The sequence below is a fragment of the Phymastichus coffea genome, unplaced genomic scaffold (assembly GCF_024137745.1).
Source record: "Phymastichus coffea isolate CEN01 unplaced genomic scaffold, Cenicafe_Pcof_1.1 PCOF00054, whole genome shotgun sequence".
Classification (NCBI taxonomy): domain Eukaryota; kingdom Metazoa; phylum Arthropoda; class Insecta; order Hymenoptera; family Eulophidae; genus Phymastichus; species Phymastichus coffea.
The window spans coordinates 1,208,070-1,229,789 of NW_026706865.1; the positions used below are offsets into that span (position 1 = coordinate 1,208,070).

The 21,720-nt window shown below is 40.1% G+C and overlaps 1 protein-coding gene across 3 annotated transcripts in view; it reads left to right on the plus strand.

Moving 5' to 3' along the window:
- Positions 1–21,720, plus strand: part of LOC131665815 (dystrophin, isoforms A/C/F/G/H) — a 175,165-nt gene that overhangs the window by 62,396 nt on the left and 91,049 nt on the right. For all 3 annotated transcript variants that reach the window (XM_058937963.1, XM_058937964.1, XM_058937962.1), the window contains exons 37-38: positions 806–960; positions 1,161–1,350. In XM_058937963.1, coding sequence (XP_058793946.1) covers positions 806–960; positions 1,161–1,350 — 345 coding nt within the window. The remainder of the gene's footprint in view (positions 1–805; positions 961–1,160; positions 1,351–21,720) is intronic.

The window sequence follows — 21,720 nt, forward strand, 5'->3', positions numbered from 1 at the left end:
TATTTCGTCGATTTCGCATACAGACTCTCGTGTCTATACACGCTTTCACATGAACTTTAGCCAAAAGTACTGTGCGAAACTAACGCCGAGGCTGCAAATACAAATCAGCAAAAAGTATTTAGCAAAGTGAGTGAGAGATTCAAGGTGAAATATTTTTTTATCTTCGAAAGGATCTTCCTTCCGGGTCTCCACCCTTTTATTGACTCTTTTCTCTCGAAGCACAGAGAGAAAGAGAGCCGTATTTATTTGAACCTCTTTCGATTCTACTCGCTTGCTCAAATATACGTAACAGCAACATCGAATTCGGTATTGCAGCGCGAGGATAATCTGCTCCTATGCGAATATAAAGTTTCGTCGATTGACTGCTATATTATAGCTTCCCCAGGAATCGTTTTAAAATAGCTTCTATTTACGTAATTTACAATCTTCAATTGATCGCATAAACTATGAGCTAAATCTGCTATAGTAGGTAAATCCACATACTAATCATTCATCGCAATCGATAGATTCAAGTGCTAAACTACATAATACAAAATATTTCCGTCGTAAACTAATATCTTACAAAGTCACATTTAAAAAATCCGTAATCTCCGGCTAGCAAGGCATTGAGACGAGCGTGCAGCAGCGAATCATTTCAACCTATTACAAAACCTATTGACGATCTTCTTCGCATCTTCGCTTCTCGCTCCGAAAAAGATCTCCGCTGTTTTAACTCGCGCTGAACGTATAAGCTTAAATAACTTAACGTTCGATCAAAACTATGACTGTTAGAGCTACGATATAATAATTAATTGTCTATTTTCAGTCATTCCACGCGGAACTACACCAGTACAAACATCAGATAGAGCTGTTTAATTCGCTCACGCAAAAGCTCATTGCCGTTTATCAACAGGACGACACGACCAGAGTGAAAAAACTCACCGAGACTATCAATCAGCGATATAACAATCTTAATACTAGGTAAATGTTTGGTTTGGTATTGATAATTTTAGATTAAGATTGTGCTATTACATCAGTAGCACGAATAGATCCGTAAGACTTTTGCTGCGTTCGTATTAGGCGAAGCTAAGAACAAAACTAGCTTCCTTCCGAGGCAGAAACTTTAGTTGCAAACATACGAACACACGCGAGCGGAAGTCAAAACAGTGTTTGGGTTTCAGTATCATTAACCGAGGCAAACTGCTGCACTCGGCAATGAACTCGTTGCACAACTTCGACCGTTCGCTGGACAAGTTCCTCGCATGGCTGAGCGAGGCAGAATCGGCCACGGAGTCGCTCGAGACCGAAGCTGATCGACAGGTTGGCAGACGCGACCAGACCGCTCTAGCACGATCACAGCTACAACTTAAGGTCAGTCAGTTTTCATTCTTTTGTTTAATCCATTGATTGCAACAAACATTTAAAGGCTTTTGAAGTTGGTTGTATTTGCTCGAAAGGTAAGAAAAAAATCTGATGTTTAAATGGCATCCAGAGTAATAGAACTTTTAAGCAAATCATTCATAGCCTTCTTCAATTCTCGAGGCGATTACCAAACCGTTCGGCTTGCGAATGCAAATCCAATTATCGTTGGATGAAAAAAAAGAATTATTCCCAATAGTGCGCAGCCAAAAAAAAAATCTTTTTGCGCGCTCAAGCACTTAGCAGTCCGATAGGTATAAAAATTGCTCGAGATAGCGACGTCAACAAGGCTGAAATAAAAAGAACGTAGCATGGCAATTGAAGCGGTTTTCACGTGCGTTGGCCTCTTTTTTAGAAGGAATATATCGATCTCTGTTTTTATGGAGGGAAATTCGTTTCGTATTATTTGTTTCAACAATGATTTATCGCATTAGACACCTGATTTCTTCAAATATTTTCCTAGTTTTAGAATTACAGAACCAACAGTTCTACGAATGAATTGGTTGGCGACTGAAAGTTTTGATTATTCGTCGTAGTGCATTAATTCCAACAGCTCCATCACGAGGCTCTCGTGTGAATTAATGTGAGAAGTTGCCATCCGAGTTCATCTCGAAACATAGCAGCAAAAGTTGGCCTGTACTTTTGATAATAAATGTATCGTTTTAGTCTTTTTAATTGCATTTCTTTTTCAAACTAAAATAACGTTATTTATTAACTCCGTAGGTATTTTCAAATGAAGAAAATTGAAGCTTCACAGGCGAATCTCTTTATTAATTAAAACGTCCGTGGCAGAGCTTATCTAATGTTTAAGATAATCGTTTTCTCCATCGGAAAATAGACCAAAGTTAATTCAATTTTTCGGAGGTCATGCCATTTTTTTCTCTTTCGCTTTCCCAACGTAAACTACCTCATCAACTTGTTTTCGTTCTAACTATCGTCTTTCGCGATATCACCGACCTTCATTTTTCATTCACCTGTGAATTAACTTGATTTTCATAATTAAACTGCTACTGAAATTTCTCTGCATTCGAATTCATTGATTCAATACTAAATAACAATCAACATCGAAATTAGCAGCAGAATAAATATTTGGTTAGTCAATTCCGCTCTTTTAACGTTTCAGTTTTATCTCTCGTGAATACCCTGTATCACAGGCACAAAAAAAAGGTGCCAAACCATCTCGTCGGAAGATACAAAGAATTCAGAACTCGCATTGAGCCTCAAATTCCAATTCTCATGGCAATTACTATCATTATCCTCGAGGCAAGTGTCGCCAAGTATATACTGGCTCCATATATCCGCGAATAGTCGATAATACATGTGCCCAGATGAAATTTCATTAGGATTACTTCGCGGCAGAGTTCCATGAAATTCAGATTGGCTTGGAATCAGTGGGTCGTTTTTGTGCCACCAAGTTATGTCGAGAGAGAAAAAACCCGCGCGCGATAATCGACGGCTTGGACGTGCGCGAACAATTCCATGAGCTTTTCCTTTTCAATTCCTACGTGAGAGTTTGATTCGATGAAAAGAATGAGCTTAGAGAATCTTTATTTTCAAATCTATTTTATGGATACCTTTATTCTTCGAAGATTTTTTATTTCCTACATTATAGACACAGTTTCTAAAGTTGATTGGAAGAGGACATCGTTATAAAATACGCGATTAGCAATATTTTTATATATCCAAAAACAATTTGTCTGTATATATATGCGTGCGCCATCCATACTTTACAAAAGAAACAGACATGTTGTTCGGCTATAAGAGAGTAAATGGAGTTTTAAATATTAACAAGAGAATACTGATGAGATGGTGACACTAACTAACCGCTTTCCAAAATTTTCTCAAAGTATGTAAGCAGTTTATTACAAGTAACGTAAAGATTAAAAACTAGTTGGCACGTTTAAAGCGATACACGAGGCAAACAATGAGAAGTTGATATATCCACTTGTAAATGTCGTTTATACTTCTACCAAGTTTGAAATATTAGGTGACGTGTTAAAGTCAAAAAAAACTTTCAATATTTTTTTTACCAATATGTACGAGACATCTCAAAGTTTTTTAATGAACAGTCTGATGAAACAGTTTGTAAAATATTAATCTCAAACCACACGGAAAATTTCACCGAACACTACGAAGAAAATTTTTCATCTGGGTGTGTCGCACATACATGATCTTCTTCCCGAGCGCGTTTCTCAATTTCCGCTTCTCGCTCGTACAAGCCACAATGTGCAACGCGTTTCTCGCGAGAGGATGACGATCGATCGCTTTGCTCTCTGTGGCGACTGAAGTAACAAAGTTGCTTTCCTCGCGCTTGGCGATAGACTAATGAGATTTTATACATTTGTTCTAACTGTTAAATGAGAACTCACATACTGCTTTTGATAGATCAGGCTGAAGTATTAATTGCGAGATTCATATTTTATCATGGCAAGAGGAGATATATTTCTGATGAATCGAATCGATACGAGAAACTAAACGTATTTGTGATTGAAGGTCCGCGAACCTTCTAATAAAGATTTATTACCTGATAGCTTGGAATTCCATTCTCATACAATTAAAATTTTAAAACTCAATTGAGTGTTCCTTTTAGGGAGAATGCAATTGCAATTACGAAGAGACAAATGTATTGTAATGCTAAACGTTACAACAAGCGTAATGTCTAGAAGACTGTGCAAGACGTCGTAAGAAGCCTTGAATATGTATGAGTATATCTTTCCTCGAAATTTCCGGGTTTCGATTCAGCGAAGTGTCGTGACTCGATGCTTAAAAGAGTAGCAATTTGAATACATTTCCTCAGCTCGACAGGAGCCTTCCTACAACCCAGACTCATGTTGACCATTTTTTTTCTTCTTCGAAAATCCCCATAAGATAACAAGAATAATGCAGGAAAAAGTGCACGTCACAATTCGAATGGTTATCTTTGAAAGGCAACCGAGCCATAGTCGCGAGTACAAAAGAGCAGGCACGAGATCCGAGCGTCGCATCCCAACAACGAGAAAAAACAATCAGCTATCAAAAGATCACTCAAAGCCCTGCTGCTTCTTGGCTGAAAGAAAGCACACCGGCGTAGTGCATCCTCGGTGAATGAAAAAAAAAATCTCGTTACCGGCACTACACGTAGACACGCAGTACCGGGCGCAGGTGTGTGCAAGTCGCGACAACGAACGAGGGGAGGCGGGGCGTCGATCCTAAGATTTTCCTCTCCTTTTCGCGTTGGTGGTCCTGTTACGATCGAAATCCCACGCGCATGCGCACTTGCTTTTATACAGATGGCACTAACTGTCGGAGGAGGGTTGTTGGCTCTGTCGTATCGACGAGGGATGAATGCACCAAAGCTTGGCAACTACTGTCGAGCGTTGAAATACCGTCGGTAGGGTAGGTGCTCGAGGGTGTCTTGGCACAGCTTGACGATAAGCGGATAAAGAAGATTGTACGAGAATATTTTCATTTAAGATAGATAATGTAGAGCTTACTTGTAGGAACTGCTGACAATGCTGTGAACCTCCGATAAGATATCGGCTAACATGTTCATTTATGATATATATTAACGTTTTTACACGTTTACAATTATCAACTAAATACCATTTGAAGTATGATTGTATGAATTTTATTAATTCGCCCAGGAATTGCCACAAAATTAAATTCTTGATTGTTCTTTTGTCGAGTCACTAAAGTTCAACTTGATCAAACGTTTTTATAAAAGAGCAATAATAAATATTTGATTTTACGAATAAATGCATAAAACAAATATTAAATTCAATCATAAATACCGTTTATTCGACTCATGTTGAACAGATCATTCCACGCATTCAATTTAGCTTTGAGTAACAGCGATCGAATTTCGATTGTAAGTGCAGTTTTAATGAAAATTTAAGAAATAAACACTCTACGGTAGAAATGTGTCTAGCTTCATGCTTTTTGTTGTTTTTATAGATATGTCGATTGTCAAGGAAAACGTTCCCCCGACGATCGGCATATCCACGAAGACATAAAAATTCTTATTATTGGTGCATACTACTTATTTGGGTTATTTTAAGTAAATTTCCTTGCATTCAGCTTGTCCATTTAATAATATTATAAATAACAGAAAATTCATAATGCCGAATTATAAAATATCCATTATTTACGTAGTACGAATAAAATTCTTTAAATAGTCCTTTAGCTAAGATTGAGAAATAACTGAGTAGTGATAACTAGATGTGGTCGGACATAATGTAATATATTATGAGCCAAGTAAATTTATATCAGAGTTTTAGTACATTAATATAGTCGTTGATTTATCCAAATATTCTACATGGATTCGTATAATTTGTAATATGTCATAGGTAAACAAGTGAATACTATTGAAAAAGAAATTGATAACTCATTGAAATTTGGAAAACAAAGTTTACCGTGTTCTTCACAATTCCCAAGTGCAAATCTGTCACAGGCCATTTGCATCCATGAAAACTTCAATCTACGCGGCGCAGTTAACGATTTGCAGCTTAAAGAGGAAGAAAGAAGAAAAAAAGAGAACGCGCGGCAAGTCAAAACCGCGAAAAGTTGTCACGTAATATCAAAAGGTCTCGGAAATTGAAAGGAGGGACGCGCGCCGTGAAAGTATCGTATGGCTTAGGGAAATAACGTAACACGCCTCATAAATATTTATTGTGGGAAGTGCCGCCGGCTCGGCAAGAGTGCACGAATCCAATAGTTGTCGAGGTCGCGATTGACGCGAGAAAGATGTCGAGGTACGCCTAGCTTTTACTTGTTTTCACGCCGCTGCCCTGCGCGACATATTTTTGCGCGATAAACCAGCCGACGGCTTGCAACGAATGTGACGTGCGAACTTTATGAAGAGTTTGCATTTCAGATATATAAGCGCAGGGGCTTAAAAGTTTAACTGCCGTGAAAGTAGCTTCCACACTCGCGGTTAAGTTGTCACTTAAATGAAGTTTTGCTTCATACGCGCCGTAAGCGTTGATCGTGATTTAAAGTACGTTAAATGATATCGTCGAGGAAATTTCACGTCGCTCAGCAGCATTTCCAGCTAGGAGCTTGCACTCCATCTCGCGCGTTGTCATAATTTTCGTTGCACGCATCGTCAATGAAAGCGAAGGAAATATCCGCAGACGGCGTCGAATCGACGAGCATAAAAAGCCGCGCTTTCTCCGGCAAAAAAGAGGAAAGAAAGACGGACAGATAGACAGACAGGCTGCACTTAGAGAGAGCGAGAGCGCGTGGCAGGCAAAAGATAACATTAAGAACAGATGTCGCTCGGTTGCTGACGGCAACTTTACAATACATATCCGACGCTTTGGCGCTCATCCAGGACGTCGCCTCCTTCTTCTTCGCTTGAACCTCCAGCCCAGAGTTTTGCGGCTTACATTGGCTCCCCCGTTGCTCTCGTTCTTCCTGGCCAAATCTCGATTAGCGCTCGATAAATTTGCCGTGCGTTCGTTATTTCTGCCTTATTAGTGACTTTCATGTACGAAGAAGAAACGGAACTTGTGCTGCAAACTTTTAATTTCGTAGCGCTTTAAAATACTTTTACGGCAACTTAACTATACGCCTGCAAAACCACTGGTATATCTCATCCGGCGTAACGTACACTGCCCGGCCGCAAAGCCGACGAACTTTCCGCCAGCATATAACTATGAAGCCACCAGCAGCACGAGTAGCTTCTCTCAACTAAAAATATTTTCGTCAGAGCTCGTAGCGCGACTGGCGTTGGCATACACGCGAAGCTCTACTACCAAGTCCAGAGACATTATTATAGAAGCGGCCGCACGTACGTAGCTCGCTCGACCAATCGATCAATTCGAGCTTGCCAGAACGAAGGTGAGGCGTACACTTGCAAGAGAGAGAGAGAGAGAGAGAGAGAGAGAGAGAGAGAGAGAGAGAGAGAGAGAGAGAGAAAGAGAGATGCCGCATCGATTTATAGCCTCGTAAATCAGCATCGACTGATAACGCTGGCCCTTCTCTTTTGGTTTTTTACGAGTCGACGTAAATGAATTTCCAGATTGGATTCCAACGCGCGCGTGCGATTCACTAAATTTTGGCGCAGTAAAAGCTAGCCGCGTGCTTTAATAGAATGGCGTATATCTAAAGTTTAGGTGGGAGGAGCCGTAGGCTAACACACTTCGTAATGCACTCGACAACACACTTCTACGGCAGAGAGCTGAACGTCGGAGCTATGCAAACAATTCGCGTGTATCATATGCATGTTACATATACAACCGACCACCAACATTAAGGCGAAACATCTTGATGGAGTTTGCACGAATTTTCTCTTCATAAAAGATGTTTATTATGCATTAGCTTGCGCACTGTGAGAGCGACACGAGTATGGTTTACAAATAACGATGGCCCACTGAAGCGTCGGTTTTCTTTTGTCGACCAATCGCTGTAGCTAATATGCGCGCGGACTGAAAATAGCCTTAGACTCGTTGGATTTACATATCGAGTGAGTCAGCAACGATTAATGCTGTAGACGGCTTTTGGCAAACTATATTGTCACTCCGCATAAAGTCACTCTGTGAATTAATATGCAAATGCCCGGCATGAGTTTCGACAGACAGACTGGCCGCGCTGCACCACTACATCCGCCTACTATTTACCCTTCGCGTCCGTGACTTTCCGAGCGTTCACTTGCTTTACTTGAGCGTTTGGGCTTTTGTCTGCCACTTTTTTTTTCACTTTGTTCGATATTTTTGCCGAGAAGTTTCGAGACTTTTTAATTTTGCAATGCAAAGTTTTTACGTGTGCTGTCATGTTGTAGTTTGATATTTGTGGTGCTCATACGTTTCAGAAATCTGATCGACCAATGATACGAACTTATCTCCAAACGTATTCATACGAATTTCCCGGAAATGAATACTACAAACCTTTAGTTATCTTTATCTCTCTCTCCCCTCTTTTTCAAAATTTGTACATAACAAACCTATTCACTTATGTATGAAGGAATCTCGGTGAAATCCAATTTTTCCCTTGCCCCCGTCTCCATTCTAAAAGCTCATTCCGCTAACGGAGCAGCGAACTTTCTACTAAAAGCCAGGCCATATCAATCTATTTATCTCCATCCCTTGGCGTTGCCGTGTATCTAACCGTTCTCTTTCTCTTTTCCGAGCACCACTTTATTCAAATTTGTCTGTGGAATTTTCATATTAGAACCCTGAAACGGAGATGTTGTCTAACGAATTGGACGTTCGTCGTTATGCGTCGACCGCCTGCGGATCGAGTGTGTGAACCTTGGCTACCTCTCTTGCTTCTTTCTTTTTTTTCGGTCGTCCTCGCCTACAGCGATTTTCACATTCTACGTTTGACTTTAGTTAGCCAAGTGGTTGGGTTTTTTTTAATCTCAATTCTTTTTATTAAATTAAGAGACTAACATAACGTATTTGACATAATTTTATTTATTAAATTAAGAGACTGACATAATGTAGTTGAGGATATGAAAGATATGATTACGTTGTCGTTCAAGTAGTAATAACAGGATGCGATCAGGCATGAAATAAAATTTTATTTTTTCAATGCATTTCTTACGCAAATTTATGTTATACATATAAATTGTAAATAAAATCCATTTGCCTGTTAAATAATTATTAATGTTTACGCATTTTGTCAATAGAGTGTGAATTTATACTTTCACAAAAATAAACCAATTTTTCTTGAAATAACGTTTAATACAAACGCGTTTTACTACTGCATAGCTTACCTTAAAATGACACATGCGAAACAGATACGATTTTCATCTTAACTACTATGTCGAAAGAATAGGGACCGCAAATCACTCGGACTTCCTTTATTTCGATCGTTATTACTGTATTTTATTTTCGTAAACCGGCATTTCAAGAAAATTCAATCACCTATTAGTAGTGTGTAAACTAAAAAAGTCGAAGTAGCAATATGAGAAGTGCATAAAATTAACTTTTCTCTCTCAACTTATTACCCCTAGATAGGTAAATGTCCTGAACGGCATCTACTGCACTTTCAACACAGTAAGATAATCAAACATCATTGCGGAATTGAAAGTTCAACTTGTTTTGTTAAACTTATTAAATGTACATTGGCATTTACTAAATAAAAATTGATTTAGTTGCAAAATACCGAAAAAAAAAATCGGTTTTAAATAATCTTGTGAAAAAACGGTGAACTGTTTAACATTTACAAGCCTTAATAATCAAATTGTCGATATCTATAAACGGCATAACAGCGCAATCGAGTATTCCGAAATGCTTTCGCTTTTATTCTATTTTTTCGACACTCGCCTGCACGAAAATAATAAAAGAACAAAAGCTATCGAGCGTCATAATCGAGATGCTAAGCGCACATTACTTCATCCGAAGCTGACGTGAAAATACGTAAAACATGGCTTTTAACTGAAGCTACCACGCGGGTGCACAAGCACCAGCTGATCCAGATTACGTGGTTCACCCGCTGCGTGTGTGCGTATATATATGAACAGAAGTCCGCTGGAAGCCAGTGCCAAGTGCATTCCTAAGACGTCTGCCACGTTCAGCGGCAAAGAATATCGAATATAAGAAGCTTGTGCTGGCGGTGCATCGTTTTTGTCTGCGGATGTCTCTTTCTTCGAGATATTCAACCGCTGAACTCGAAAAGCCAACGAAATAAACAAGGAATGACGAGTTTTTTAATTACTCGGAAAATCACCATCTAAAATTACACACAATTAATGAAGCGTTTCAATTAATTCCTCCTTGTACAACAATTTGCCTAAACTTTTTTATCGGGTAATTTCACGGCAAATACTCTTTACGCGCGAGTTACTTCTCTTCCTCTTTCATTTTCTCTATATAATGTGTAGTCCATTGTTTCTATCTGTTCATTCGTCATTGTCTTAGCGTTGTGCAACAATCTTGAAGAGCCATTACCGATACTTTCTCGGTGCAACTGGCAAGCAAATTAGCCGCGGCGGGTGGCCCAATTAACCGCCTCGTTTCATCCGCAACTGTCTGAACTTTTTTCCTTTCTTCGTACGTTTTCATCGCGTAAATTAATATCGGCTCGCTAATCAGATTTCTCTACGACTACAAAAAAAAAAAATATTCAACTACTAGTTTGCTTGGGGATGAAACGTATCCGATAACCGTCAATTGGTCTTTTGGAAGCCTCATCGACAGTGACGCATCGTTGTGGTGAAATCGAGCCGAGCTGTCCCTCAATCCTTTCACGTCCGACCAAATAGATCTTCCAGAAGCTTATTCTCTGATGTTTTTTTTTGTCTTGTCATCATTCTTAATTCCTTTGATTAAATACCGTAAGCTTGAGAAGTGGAAATGAACGACTTTTTGTAAGGAAGAGGGCGACATTTTTTTGGCCTTTCATCGAAAAGCTTAATGCTCTTAATTATCATTAGGAAGAGCTTCCCGTCAAAAGACGTATAACCATTTGAAATGAGACAGCCAGAGAGAAAGAGAGAAAGAGAGTTCGCTAAATGGAATTTTACTATCATTTAAATTAATGAATCCAAACTTCGGGCATCGTCTGGATTACGACGAAGGGTATCGGGTTGAGAAAAAAAATTCTCGTTGATGAAAGAAGAAGAGGTAAATAGGTGAGCTGTACATCTTTCGTCTTAGTCAGTTGAGATTGTGTTAGATTTGTATGTACGGCCACAAGAAAATGGACGTCGGAAGAGCTACCGTGCGAACATGACGACGACGTTGTAGATGGATGAGAAAACATTGGCTCTCGATGCTTCAAAATATGAGACTCGTTGCAGCCAAGAAAGCTGTCTTGTTAAACATTGATTAATCGATAGAGAACAATGTTTTCTTTTTAAATGACCTGCTTGTAAAATCGATATTACATTATTCAATACTCCTTCGTCTTTTTATCCGAACGAAAGTAGGTCGCAATGATATAGCTTCATATTTCTCGTCGCAATTAGTTGACCCAATAATCACCAATAAGCACTGAGACAATCGTAGAGTTGTCACAGAGAAAGACTTGCGCACCACGGGCAGCAAATTCGCCATTTCCGACAATGCGCGACTTGAAAAATCCACCTGGCGAACAATTTCATCGAGCCTGTCCCTTGACAAAAACTAACAATGACTCGCACTTTTATTTCTTCTAGCGTTACGCGCTAAGCAACCCTCCTCATTACTTCACGGTTAATCACATCGCTATAACCGAATAATAAAGCTATTTTGCTGCACTTACTCGAAAAGAATGAAAGATGAGTTCTTTGAATCGATGCACGCGTGGCAGAGTAAAAAAGCCTCTGTGTGCCTCAGCATTTAAGCGAAAGAGCCTCTAATTCCGAGTGGTAGAGAAAAAGTAGGCTGCCGCAGCCAATTTATCTCTCTTGCAGGAAAGTTTTTGCATAAAAATCTTCCGTTTGTCTTGGCTAGGAAGATTGTTTTTTTTGTTTTTCGAGATCTCAAGCAAGACTGATTGTTTGCAAGCGAGTTTGACGCAAAATCATCCTTTGCTAATGACGTTCTGGATGAAAGGAACTTCCACGTTACTTTTTCGCATGAATTACGCGCAGTGCAGTGCATTTCATTTTAGCTGGAAAATGATTTTGGAAACTTTGCCTAGAGTAAAGCCGCAAGTTGAAATATTACTACACGCTAACGCAACAGAAACAGGACGTAATTTAGTTGATGAAAATCCAAGCGCGAAAACTTATTTCAAATCACCACGATATGTCCGATTCAGCTGAAAAGCATACTAGTAAAAGTCAAGTTCGCGAACTGTAATGAACCAATCTGCAGGCGGATGTCAGTGTCGTGAATTGAGCGTAGGCAATCGTCAAGTGAATAATCAGAGCAAAGACAAAAGGAGACAAGAGGGGACATTAGCTTGAGAATCGTTTATGTTAATTGATTGACGTAGCTTTCAGGTTTAGCCAAACGGTTAGCAGTTGTAGCTCTCGGTGGCAATTGATGTTGAGAGAGGTGGAAGGGCGTAGCCCGAGTGAAGTTTATCCAGCAGAGCAGCCACACCGCAAGCGCGCGTGCGAAACCGACTGACCGAACCCGAGCATTGCTTGCACTTCGGGATTGGATTGGCCAGGAAATTTCTGCTGATGCTGGCTACTTTCAACTGCCGCCTGACTAATTTGTCCGAAGTGGTCGCGCGACTTTCCAAGCGCATTTCATTTTCTTCGCTTTTCCATCAAACATTTGACAATAGCTTGATGGATACGGGGAAAAGTGCCATCCCATCTCCCGCGTATACCTGGACGTGTTCTCTCTATGGCGTTATCAGTGCCCGCAACAATAGTCCAAATCCCTAGCACCAAGAAAAAGAAAAAGAAGAAGCTCTCCCCGCTCGTAATTCACCCTCTTCAATATTCCTCGGCGCGCGAATATTCGGTCTCTCCTATCACACAGAACGCAAACGCAAGCGCAAGCGTTGTAACTCAAAACTCACGCCTGTTCTCTGTACGTACGGAGGAAATGGAAATTTCCCTCGGAACGACTTATCGCTCTTGCATTGACGTTGATATGCCAGGTGTCTAGATTTATCGAAGATTTCGTCTTTCATATTGTACGTAGAGAATTTAAAAGTGAAAGAAAGAAGGACGTTGCTTTTTAACAATGAAGCTGGAAATGGACTTGTCGCTGCGGCCGTGTGAGCTGCCAAGTTTTCAAGCTAAGTGCTCTACGAGCTGTTTTAATGGCATTCGAGTAGCGGCGACGTTTTTCAGGACCCATTTTTCCGAGCGCTAAACCATAAACCCGAACGACTCCTACTCATACTTGTTAACATCGTAACACTTTTCTTACTCTCTTCGGATCGGGCTACGAGAAGAAACAACTGATTGCTTTCCACGAAAGGAAGCAGGTTTCAGTTTTTCATCCAAGAGTAGCGTCGAGCTAATTGAAAAAGCGTTACCTCGTTATTCACGGGCAGGTGTGTCAGCGTCGCTACTCGATTATGTCAACGCGAAACGAGGTTATTTGTACTTGCCACTTTGGTCGTTTACGTTTTTCGTGTGACGTGCGCCTGGCTGTTTGACGTCGCCGCAAATAATCCACAGAGCGAAGCGATCGATAGTCCGCCACCGAGCTTATTTTGTTTATCGCGCCTACACATCATTTAATTCAAGTTTTACTTTGAAAATGCATCTTCCGCAAAGAAACACGCGACGGAAGAAATCCACTACGTGGGTGGCTCGTTAGCGATATGAAGCGCTGCGCACGCACCAAATTTCCTCTTTTATCGCTGCGCGAATGTATGCACGCTCACGTCACGATGCAGCAGGTTATGAGCTTTTTTTCAACTTCGTCGAGTGTGCAGCTATACACTTTTTTCGTTGCCTTCGCAAGCTCCAAATCCCATATGATGCCTGCGAGCGTTTGTTCGTTCTTCTTGTTTTTTCTCAAAGGCACTCGGTCACTCGTTTCGCTTTTTGATGTGTTTGTTTTTGAGCGACTGCGATTATTCACTATGGGAAAATCTATTGTTACGCCTATCAAGTTTTTCCGACAAAAATTTATTGTTTGATTAGAGGATGGCGAATTTTTTTACGCGCTTCATTTTTCGATAGTATTTGGATATCAAAATAATTTTTGTACCATGATGTGTCCTACAATGTTGCTTAAATAGAGTTGAGTAAATATTAATAAAATTAAAACAAGAACTTTATAAGAAGTGCAATTACCACAATTGTATAAACTGTAGAATAATTATGCATTTTTACGAATCGACCTAAACTATAAAGTTATATTTAGTTTTTAAGTAAATTACAACTGTTTAAAAATATTTTCATTATCTTTTATGACTTCTAATAACAGGGAATCGTAATTCCCAGTAATATTAATAATAATTCAAGAGGACCAGTTAGAATTTATCAATTTTCAATCCACGAAAATTTATTTATCGTAAATGAAATTTTACGTAATTTTACGTAATCGATATTTATCCACTATTTTATTCTAATCAACATATTTTCTAGTCTTCAACCTGCTCATAAAAGATTTGAAACATATTCCAAATTCTCTCCCTATAAAAAAAAATGAGTGCTCCGCGTATTTGCCTGTCAGCCTATGAAGGTGTGATCACCTCAACACGAAACGAGCGCATAGCAGCATAGGGTCCATGGGACGCCGAGCGCTGTTAACTTTTACGAGGGCACATAAATTTTAATTGATTTCAGGTTAATTGAATAGCGGACGGAGAGAGAGAGAGAGAGAGAGAGAGAGAGCGAGCGAAACGCTTGGGTTGATAATTGAATTTCCGCGATGGGCGTCAAGTGCGCAATGGTAATGCAACCCAGCGACAATATGACCTACCGACGTTGATCACTGAGCTGCTACTGCTATTCGTAGCGTTTCATGTGGCTCACTGTTACAGAAAAAATCAAAAGGAAAATTTCTCGCGATAGAGGCACTAGGGATGCACTTGCTTATGAGAGAATTTAGGGTTACGATGCGTTTTGTATGGTGGAAACTGTACTCCATGCATTTACTACGTCGACGCCGAGCTTCTATATCTTACTTTAACGTACAATGAAGGAATATAGACGTGGTTTTGTGAGATGTAGTTGGAAATTTTCCATTAGAGATTTATTCACTTAATTTTTTTCATTTTTGTGTTCACTGTTATATTTAAAAATTGAAATGACGAAACTTTAAATCAGTTTGCATTACTTAAATGCCATTTCATTTTCTGATTACAGGTAAGTTCTGTGAAAACTACTCAATACTATTGACTAAATTATTTTCTAAGCGGTGAGTCAAAATAACAAATTTATCGACGTATACTACACATCGGTTTTCTGAGTATATCCACTACTGGAACAAAGAAAATGATTGTCGCTAGAGTAAACCTACCGACGAAAGTAACAATAATACAGCCACAAAGGCCCGAAAACAGAGAGAGAAAGAGAGAAATAGGCAAGCAGCCCCTCGGTTAACGACTGGTTCCCGCGCCCAAAACACAAACTAGTCTAAAACCAAAAAAAGAGGGAGAGAGAAATTTCCAGACGCTAGTTGGAGTGGCTGCTAGCTCGCGCGAGACCCTTAACTTGCTAACCCACATTTTCAGCAGCCGGGTACTACTGCTGTTGCTCGGCCATTCTTCTCCTTCGTATTTTATTTTTCAACAAAGCCGAGGAGTCTGTGCGTATATGTTAGTCCACGCTTCAGACCATACAAATAGCGGTAAGATCGGTCGATAGAAAAGTTTAAATAGGTTGTACGTTTCAGTGAGGAGAACGATTATTTCCTCGCTCTTTCTATGACAATTGTATATTGCGTGAAAGTATAACAAATAGAATCGCTCGAATGAATCAAGTTAATAGCAGACGAGTGACCATTTGAATATGTTGCAACGTTATAATTATTATATCAAAATATATAATAATTAGATGTTCAAACACGTCGAAATGTTCACTCCAACATGGACTGTACAATATCATTTGATTGATCTTACGTTTCTATTCTGTGACTAGAGATACTGTAACAAATACCGGTATACATAAAATAAATAAGAATAGATTTGATACCATTTTCAATAATTTCATTTCCAGAGAGAATCAGTAGTGAGAATTATGACTTGCGAGAAACAACTTACAAGCTTGAGCTTCTTGACCTGCGCAGTTTACAAACTTAACGAATTGATTGCTCTGCACGTTTGTTTTTATAGCAAATTGGAACGTCTGATATAGATAATGCTGATAACTAACAGTTGGAATTTTGTTGACTTGAAAATTATTAATATCGATGAACTTCTTTAACGCTACGTCTAAAATAAACTATCAAAATGTCTGGTTACTAAATAACTTGAAGAAATATAGAACATATATAATCGTATTTTATCGTATAAATAGACACTTTTTGAGAATTTCCGTACAGTAGAATCGTGAGAAATTTGCTGTAAATATCACTTATAGATACATATACGTTTGCCTTCCCCGTACGATATGTTGACAGACGCTAGTTGGAGTAGCCGCTTCTCTCACACACGAGACTCTTAACTCGCTAACCCATATTTTCAGCAACCGAGTAGTGCTGCTCTGCCATTCTTTCTTCTTTCCTCGTAGAGCCTGTACATGCGTATGTATATGCCTCGCCTCAGGCTGCATGTCCGGCTATTTTTTCTATCTCTTTTTTTCGGATGTTGCATTCGTCGAGGAAGTACCTTAGGGATCTTTTATTACCGTTATTAAAGTTTGCTGCTGGCCACTCGCTTTTTTTAGCGAGTAAAATGCGTGCTGCCTCGTGGTAATTTAGGAAAGTTTCGTTAGCGTGGAGGCTATTTTTTGTTTCGTAATTTTGAAATTTGTTAGGATTTTTAGGGTTGCACGTTTTAGTTTTGATCGCTTTTACACGGTCACATATTGTTGTTTTAGTTTAGATAACCTTCTTTGTAAAGAATCACAGTGAGATTATGTAAGGCGGAAAGTGAAAGGTAACATTGATTAATTAACACATTGAAGCAAACAAACTATTGATCTTCTTAATCAATTAAAAGATGTAATAATAAATTAATAGTCCCCTATTTTTGATAGATCGGTCAAATAGATCAATCTTTAATAACAATATGAAAGAGTACGTTTATCGGTGTAGCATTAGTATTTGAGAAAGATAAAAATATTTTTACAAGAAGGAAAAAGCCGAGGGAATTGTACGTTAGTCAAAAGAAGCGCTTTATTAAAGAAAATGTAAGTCAACGAGCTTTCAGGGTTTATGATCTCGCACAAAACACAATCTTGACTTGTACCTCGCACTCTCTCTCTCTTCTCTCTCTCTCTCTCTCTCTCTCTCTCTCTCTCTCTCTCTCTCTCTCTCGCACGTCCATCCTTTTGTCTTGTCTTTGAGCATCTTTTTTCTTTTTTGCTTGTTGTGTCCCCCCTTGGTACGACGGAATTTTTATAGTTTGTTAGTCAGATGGATCTCATTAAGTCCGCCAAATTCGAATCTCGTTAGGTCGTTCACCAAGTGCTTTGTGATATTTTCCTCGTGCCCTTCTTCCTCTCTCCTCTTGTCTTTTTTCCCCTCGACTACGACGACCTCCTTTGTAATTACTGCTTTTATGTGTGTATGTGTGTGTCGAGGGGTTAAATAACGTTGGAATTAAAAAGTTCCTCTTTCTCGCCCTTTCCCACGACGCAACCGTGTACTTTCGTGCAAATAATGGAAACAATGAACACCTCGCTAGAGTTTGAGTTGCTCTTGCCAACATTTTTTTTATTCGAGTACAGTTTCCATTATGCGATTGTTTAAGTTACTGATCAAATTCGTTTGTATAATACCACGAATAAATGAGTTTATGAACTTTTAAAATTCATTTTCGTATTGTTTACTCTGACGCCCTTTGCTTCACGAAATGTTGTAAATACCAAATTTAGCAACGATTCAATGTAACGTATTTGTCGTTGATTCGAAATCCAAACGGCGATTGTTTACGCACAGTCTTAAGTTACATTAAGTTGTATACGTCAGCACCCCCTCCCCCCAAATACTGTTGAAAGTTTTTGAATTTTCGCGCAAAAGAATAACGATGAACAAAGTATATGACAATTAGGATAAAGCAACAATGAGAATTCCAAATTGCCTATTAATCCGTTCAGAGCATCCAAAGCAAATCTCACGCGACTAAAGCACACGCGAACGCTAGGTCGCGGCCCAGCGCCTCAATATCAAGCAATCACACAACTGCTGCCTCTCAAATCATAAAATTAGCTCAACCCAAGCATCTCTCTCCTCTCTTGCGATCTAATCCCTCGCCGAGGGATACTGCCTCGGCGAACTTGACTACAGACTGCTACTCTCTGCTCTGCTGCTAGGTCTGCTCCTTCAGCGAATTAGGCGGGAATTGAAGTGGACCGTTCGCCACGGTTCGACCGCGGCATGCATCCAAGTTCCAAACCTTGTCCGACTATACAAGGCCGCCCTTTGGCTTGGACGGACGTGACGGAGAGCCTTCACGTCTATAGGCACCCTCGTGTTAGAGAAAGACAGTGTAGAGCAAAGAAACTTGGGCTTTCTCGAGGGAAAAACTCAGCCCCGAAGTCTCCGGCTCTTTGTGGTATGGGGCTCATCTCTGCGTGGACATAGTGAATGTGATATTTTTCAGCTTTTGCCTATCGCAGCAGATCTTTTTGAAGGAAGATTCTTATGGAAAGGAGTAGCACGTGTTTGGCATTATTTTCAAAGATATTCGATATGTTTCGTATACCGAAATAAATGTAAGTGTGGAAAATGTGCTTCGAGATCGAATGATGACTTTCTAATTGAAAAATTATGAAGCAAAGAGCACATGAATATCGATCGCGAACATTAAGTTTATTGAAACCCATTAAATAACTTACTGAGAGCTTCTGGCAGTTGTTGAAAACTCGCACGCAAAAGTTGCATAATACTTCATTAGCGTCAGTTGTCGAAGAGAAAGCGAGCGCCGGCAATAGCAGAGAATTAGCAAACTCGCCGTACGAGCTATAGGTTAATCAAAGGGAAAGACAGTCATATATATTTAAGGCAATCGGAGCTGGAACCTTAGGATGTTATCAGCTTGAATATACACGTGACTAATCCTTGAGTAAAGCCCTTGGCGAGCTTTTAGAGGCTTACGGGGATCACAGGTCATTAGTGAAGTAGTCGAGCATTATAGCCATCGTTGTGTGTGTGTGAGTGTCTGTGTATATATAGGCCCGCGACGAATATTATTACGTCATGCTTATTCATGTTGACGCTGCTGCCGCTTCTGCCGCCAAACAATTGCGTGGAAGTCTCTCTCGAAAGCTCGCACTCATTGAAACTAAGTCTAGCTCGCCGTCAAATTGAAATGCCGATCGCAAGAGACTGCAAAACGAGACTTTGTCCCAATGTTGTCGACGTAATGGACACAGACACATCGCGACGAGCGCAGATCCCTCCACGTCAACATATTAATCACTCGACTCGCGAGCCTCTTGCAAGATAGTAAAGGCCACAATGGATGGCGCGTCGTCGTTGCTGCCGCTTAGAATGTTGGTTAGCCCGTGTCCGCTAACGAAGCCATTGCGGGGCATGGCTGTGCGCGTACTGTGCACAGCGAGAAATACGCAAAGGCAGAACGTGCTCGTGTTAAAGTGTCGTAGTTATATGTAACGTTTGACGAGTCGAAGGATTGATTCTCACGAGAACTCGGCGGATTTAAAGTTCATTGGAAAAGAAAATACTTGGCCTCTCGCTTGCTCGCTTTCTGGTTAATTTTGCGATAAGAGGCGCGCCAGGCGAAAAAGAAGAAGAAAGATATATAGCTAGCGAGCAGTTCGGTGCACCGCTGCGCCACAAATAATTCATCCCAAACTCTCTCCCTCTCTTCCACGGAACGCGGTAATCTCGTTTGACAGCCCGAGAGAGCGAGCGTCCCGAGTATATACCATTTATATCCCTTAAGACTTACGCTTGCGAAAACTCGATTCGAACGTGCCAGCCCATTATCAAACGAGAGCTAATTGTCTTGCGGGATAACAATGTCTTACTTTCAGTTTTTCTCGTACGATTTATCGGTCAAACTAAACTTGTCACAGCTTTACATTCATAGGCGAAATTATACGTGTAAGAGAACGCTAATCAATGTACGTAGTGAAAACTGGATTTATGGGGTCGTCGTTCGCCGGCAACGACGAGCTTTGTTCCTCAAGTTTTCCGCTTTGCCGACGGGTAATGGGTTTTGCAGTTTCGTGTGCGTGGTATTGTTTGATTATTTGTTTTCCCGGCTTCTCTCTCTCTCTCTCTCTCTCTGTCTCTCTCTCTCTCTCTCTCTCTCTCTCTCTCTCTGTGCTCATTGCTAATTTACGCTTCTGTCACTAAATGTCGATGGGTGTTAATCTTAGGGAAAATTTACTGCTGCAGTTTAAGCGGGATTTATAATTACTATTAACTGTTTTTACGCTTTTAGTCGATGACTTCTCGGATCGGTCATTCGACTGAACGAAATCATCAAAATTTGAAAAAGAAACGAAAATATTAATCGTTCGATCGTCGTGTTTGAGAGTCCATTCAAGCGTTCTATGCCATCATCAAGCATATGCAATAAAAAAAAGAGTTCGATTAATCATTACAAACGTTAATTTTAAGAACATTCGAAAATCTATGATACGAGTCATACCGCTATAAAATACGCATTAAATAGCGGATCCAAGCAATTCGAACAATAAATCTTAAAAGAGATAACAAGAAAGAGCAACAAAATAAAAATTTTACTTTACAAATCTGCCGACTATGTCACGTACTACAAATATGCTAAACTTGCAAAGCTTCTATATAGCGTGCAAACATAAATTCGTCGTCGTAGAGCTGAATATCATTGCTTCGTGCCAAGCGCGAGGGAAAATGTATTCCAACTTAATGCCGCTAGCTGCTTTAAACAAACGTTTTTCCTACCGTCAAACGTCATTAAACACCGGCTTTTCGGTTCAACTCGGAATTTTATTTTTATTCGTCGACTCCGGAAAAAAAACGAGCGTGATTCCGTTGAAAATCCTGTGGGAATAAAAACAGCTACACTCTCTTTTCCGAATCAGCTTGCGTACATTTCAAAGGGTAAACGTGTGGAAAAAGACGCCCTTGATAGTGGATTTTTACAGTCGCTTGTGTGTACGCAGATGAAGAGTTTTGTCTGGTATACCATGATTATAGGCGGAAATATTTTAAAAAGATAAATGAAAGTTGACGAAAAGTCGAAAAATCGCGTCGACCTTGTGCATTCTCGTCTTGTTTGCATGAGTTAAACATGCAGCAGCAACACGCCGCTAAACATCAAAGCTCTAAGGCTCGAAAAAAGCTGAATATAAAATATAAAAGAAGCAAGAGATTTGATATGCCGACCGAAAGAAACGAGAGAGAGAGGGAGAGAGAGTGAGAGAGAGAGTCCCATAGACTAATGGCATCTGGTGCGTCTTTCAAGAGTTTTGCGCACAGAGGCGCGCGTTAATGACGAGTTGTGTACCACCAGGCTTCTCGCGTGTCAGAGAGATTTTGCAATAGAGTGTCGGCAAGTTTTCTCTCTCACTCTTGCTTTCTTTGAGAGACGGCATGATTACATGCCTGGCTTCTCTTACAGATTCGTTTACAGACGAGAGTTTCGTCCGTGCTGTTTTGATTCTCGTATTTACCGGACATCAGATAATTTTTTTTTTCAATTATACGGACCGACGTCGGGATGGAAACTTTGTAAAATGGTCAGTGAAAGTCCCTAATAGAATCGCATTACAGCTTGCAGGCAGCTCGACATTAAAAAATCCAAAGCGATAAATCCCAGTTGCACGTGCAGTAGCGAACAAACGACGGAGCCCGGGTGATTCAGCGCTTGTCCCCCCTTTTTTTGCAAGAGTGGCGGGAATAAACGTTGCAGTGGCGAAAGCGCGTTGCAACA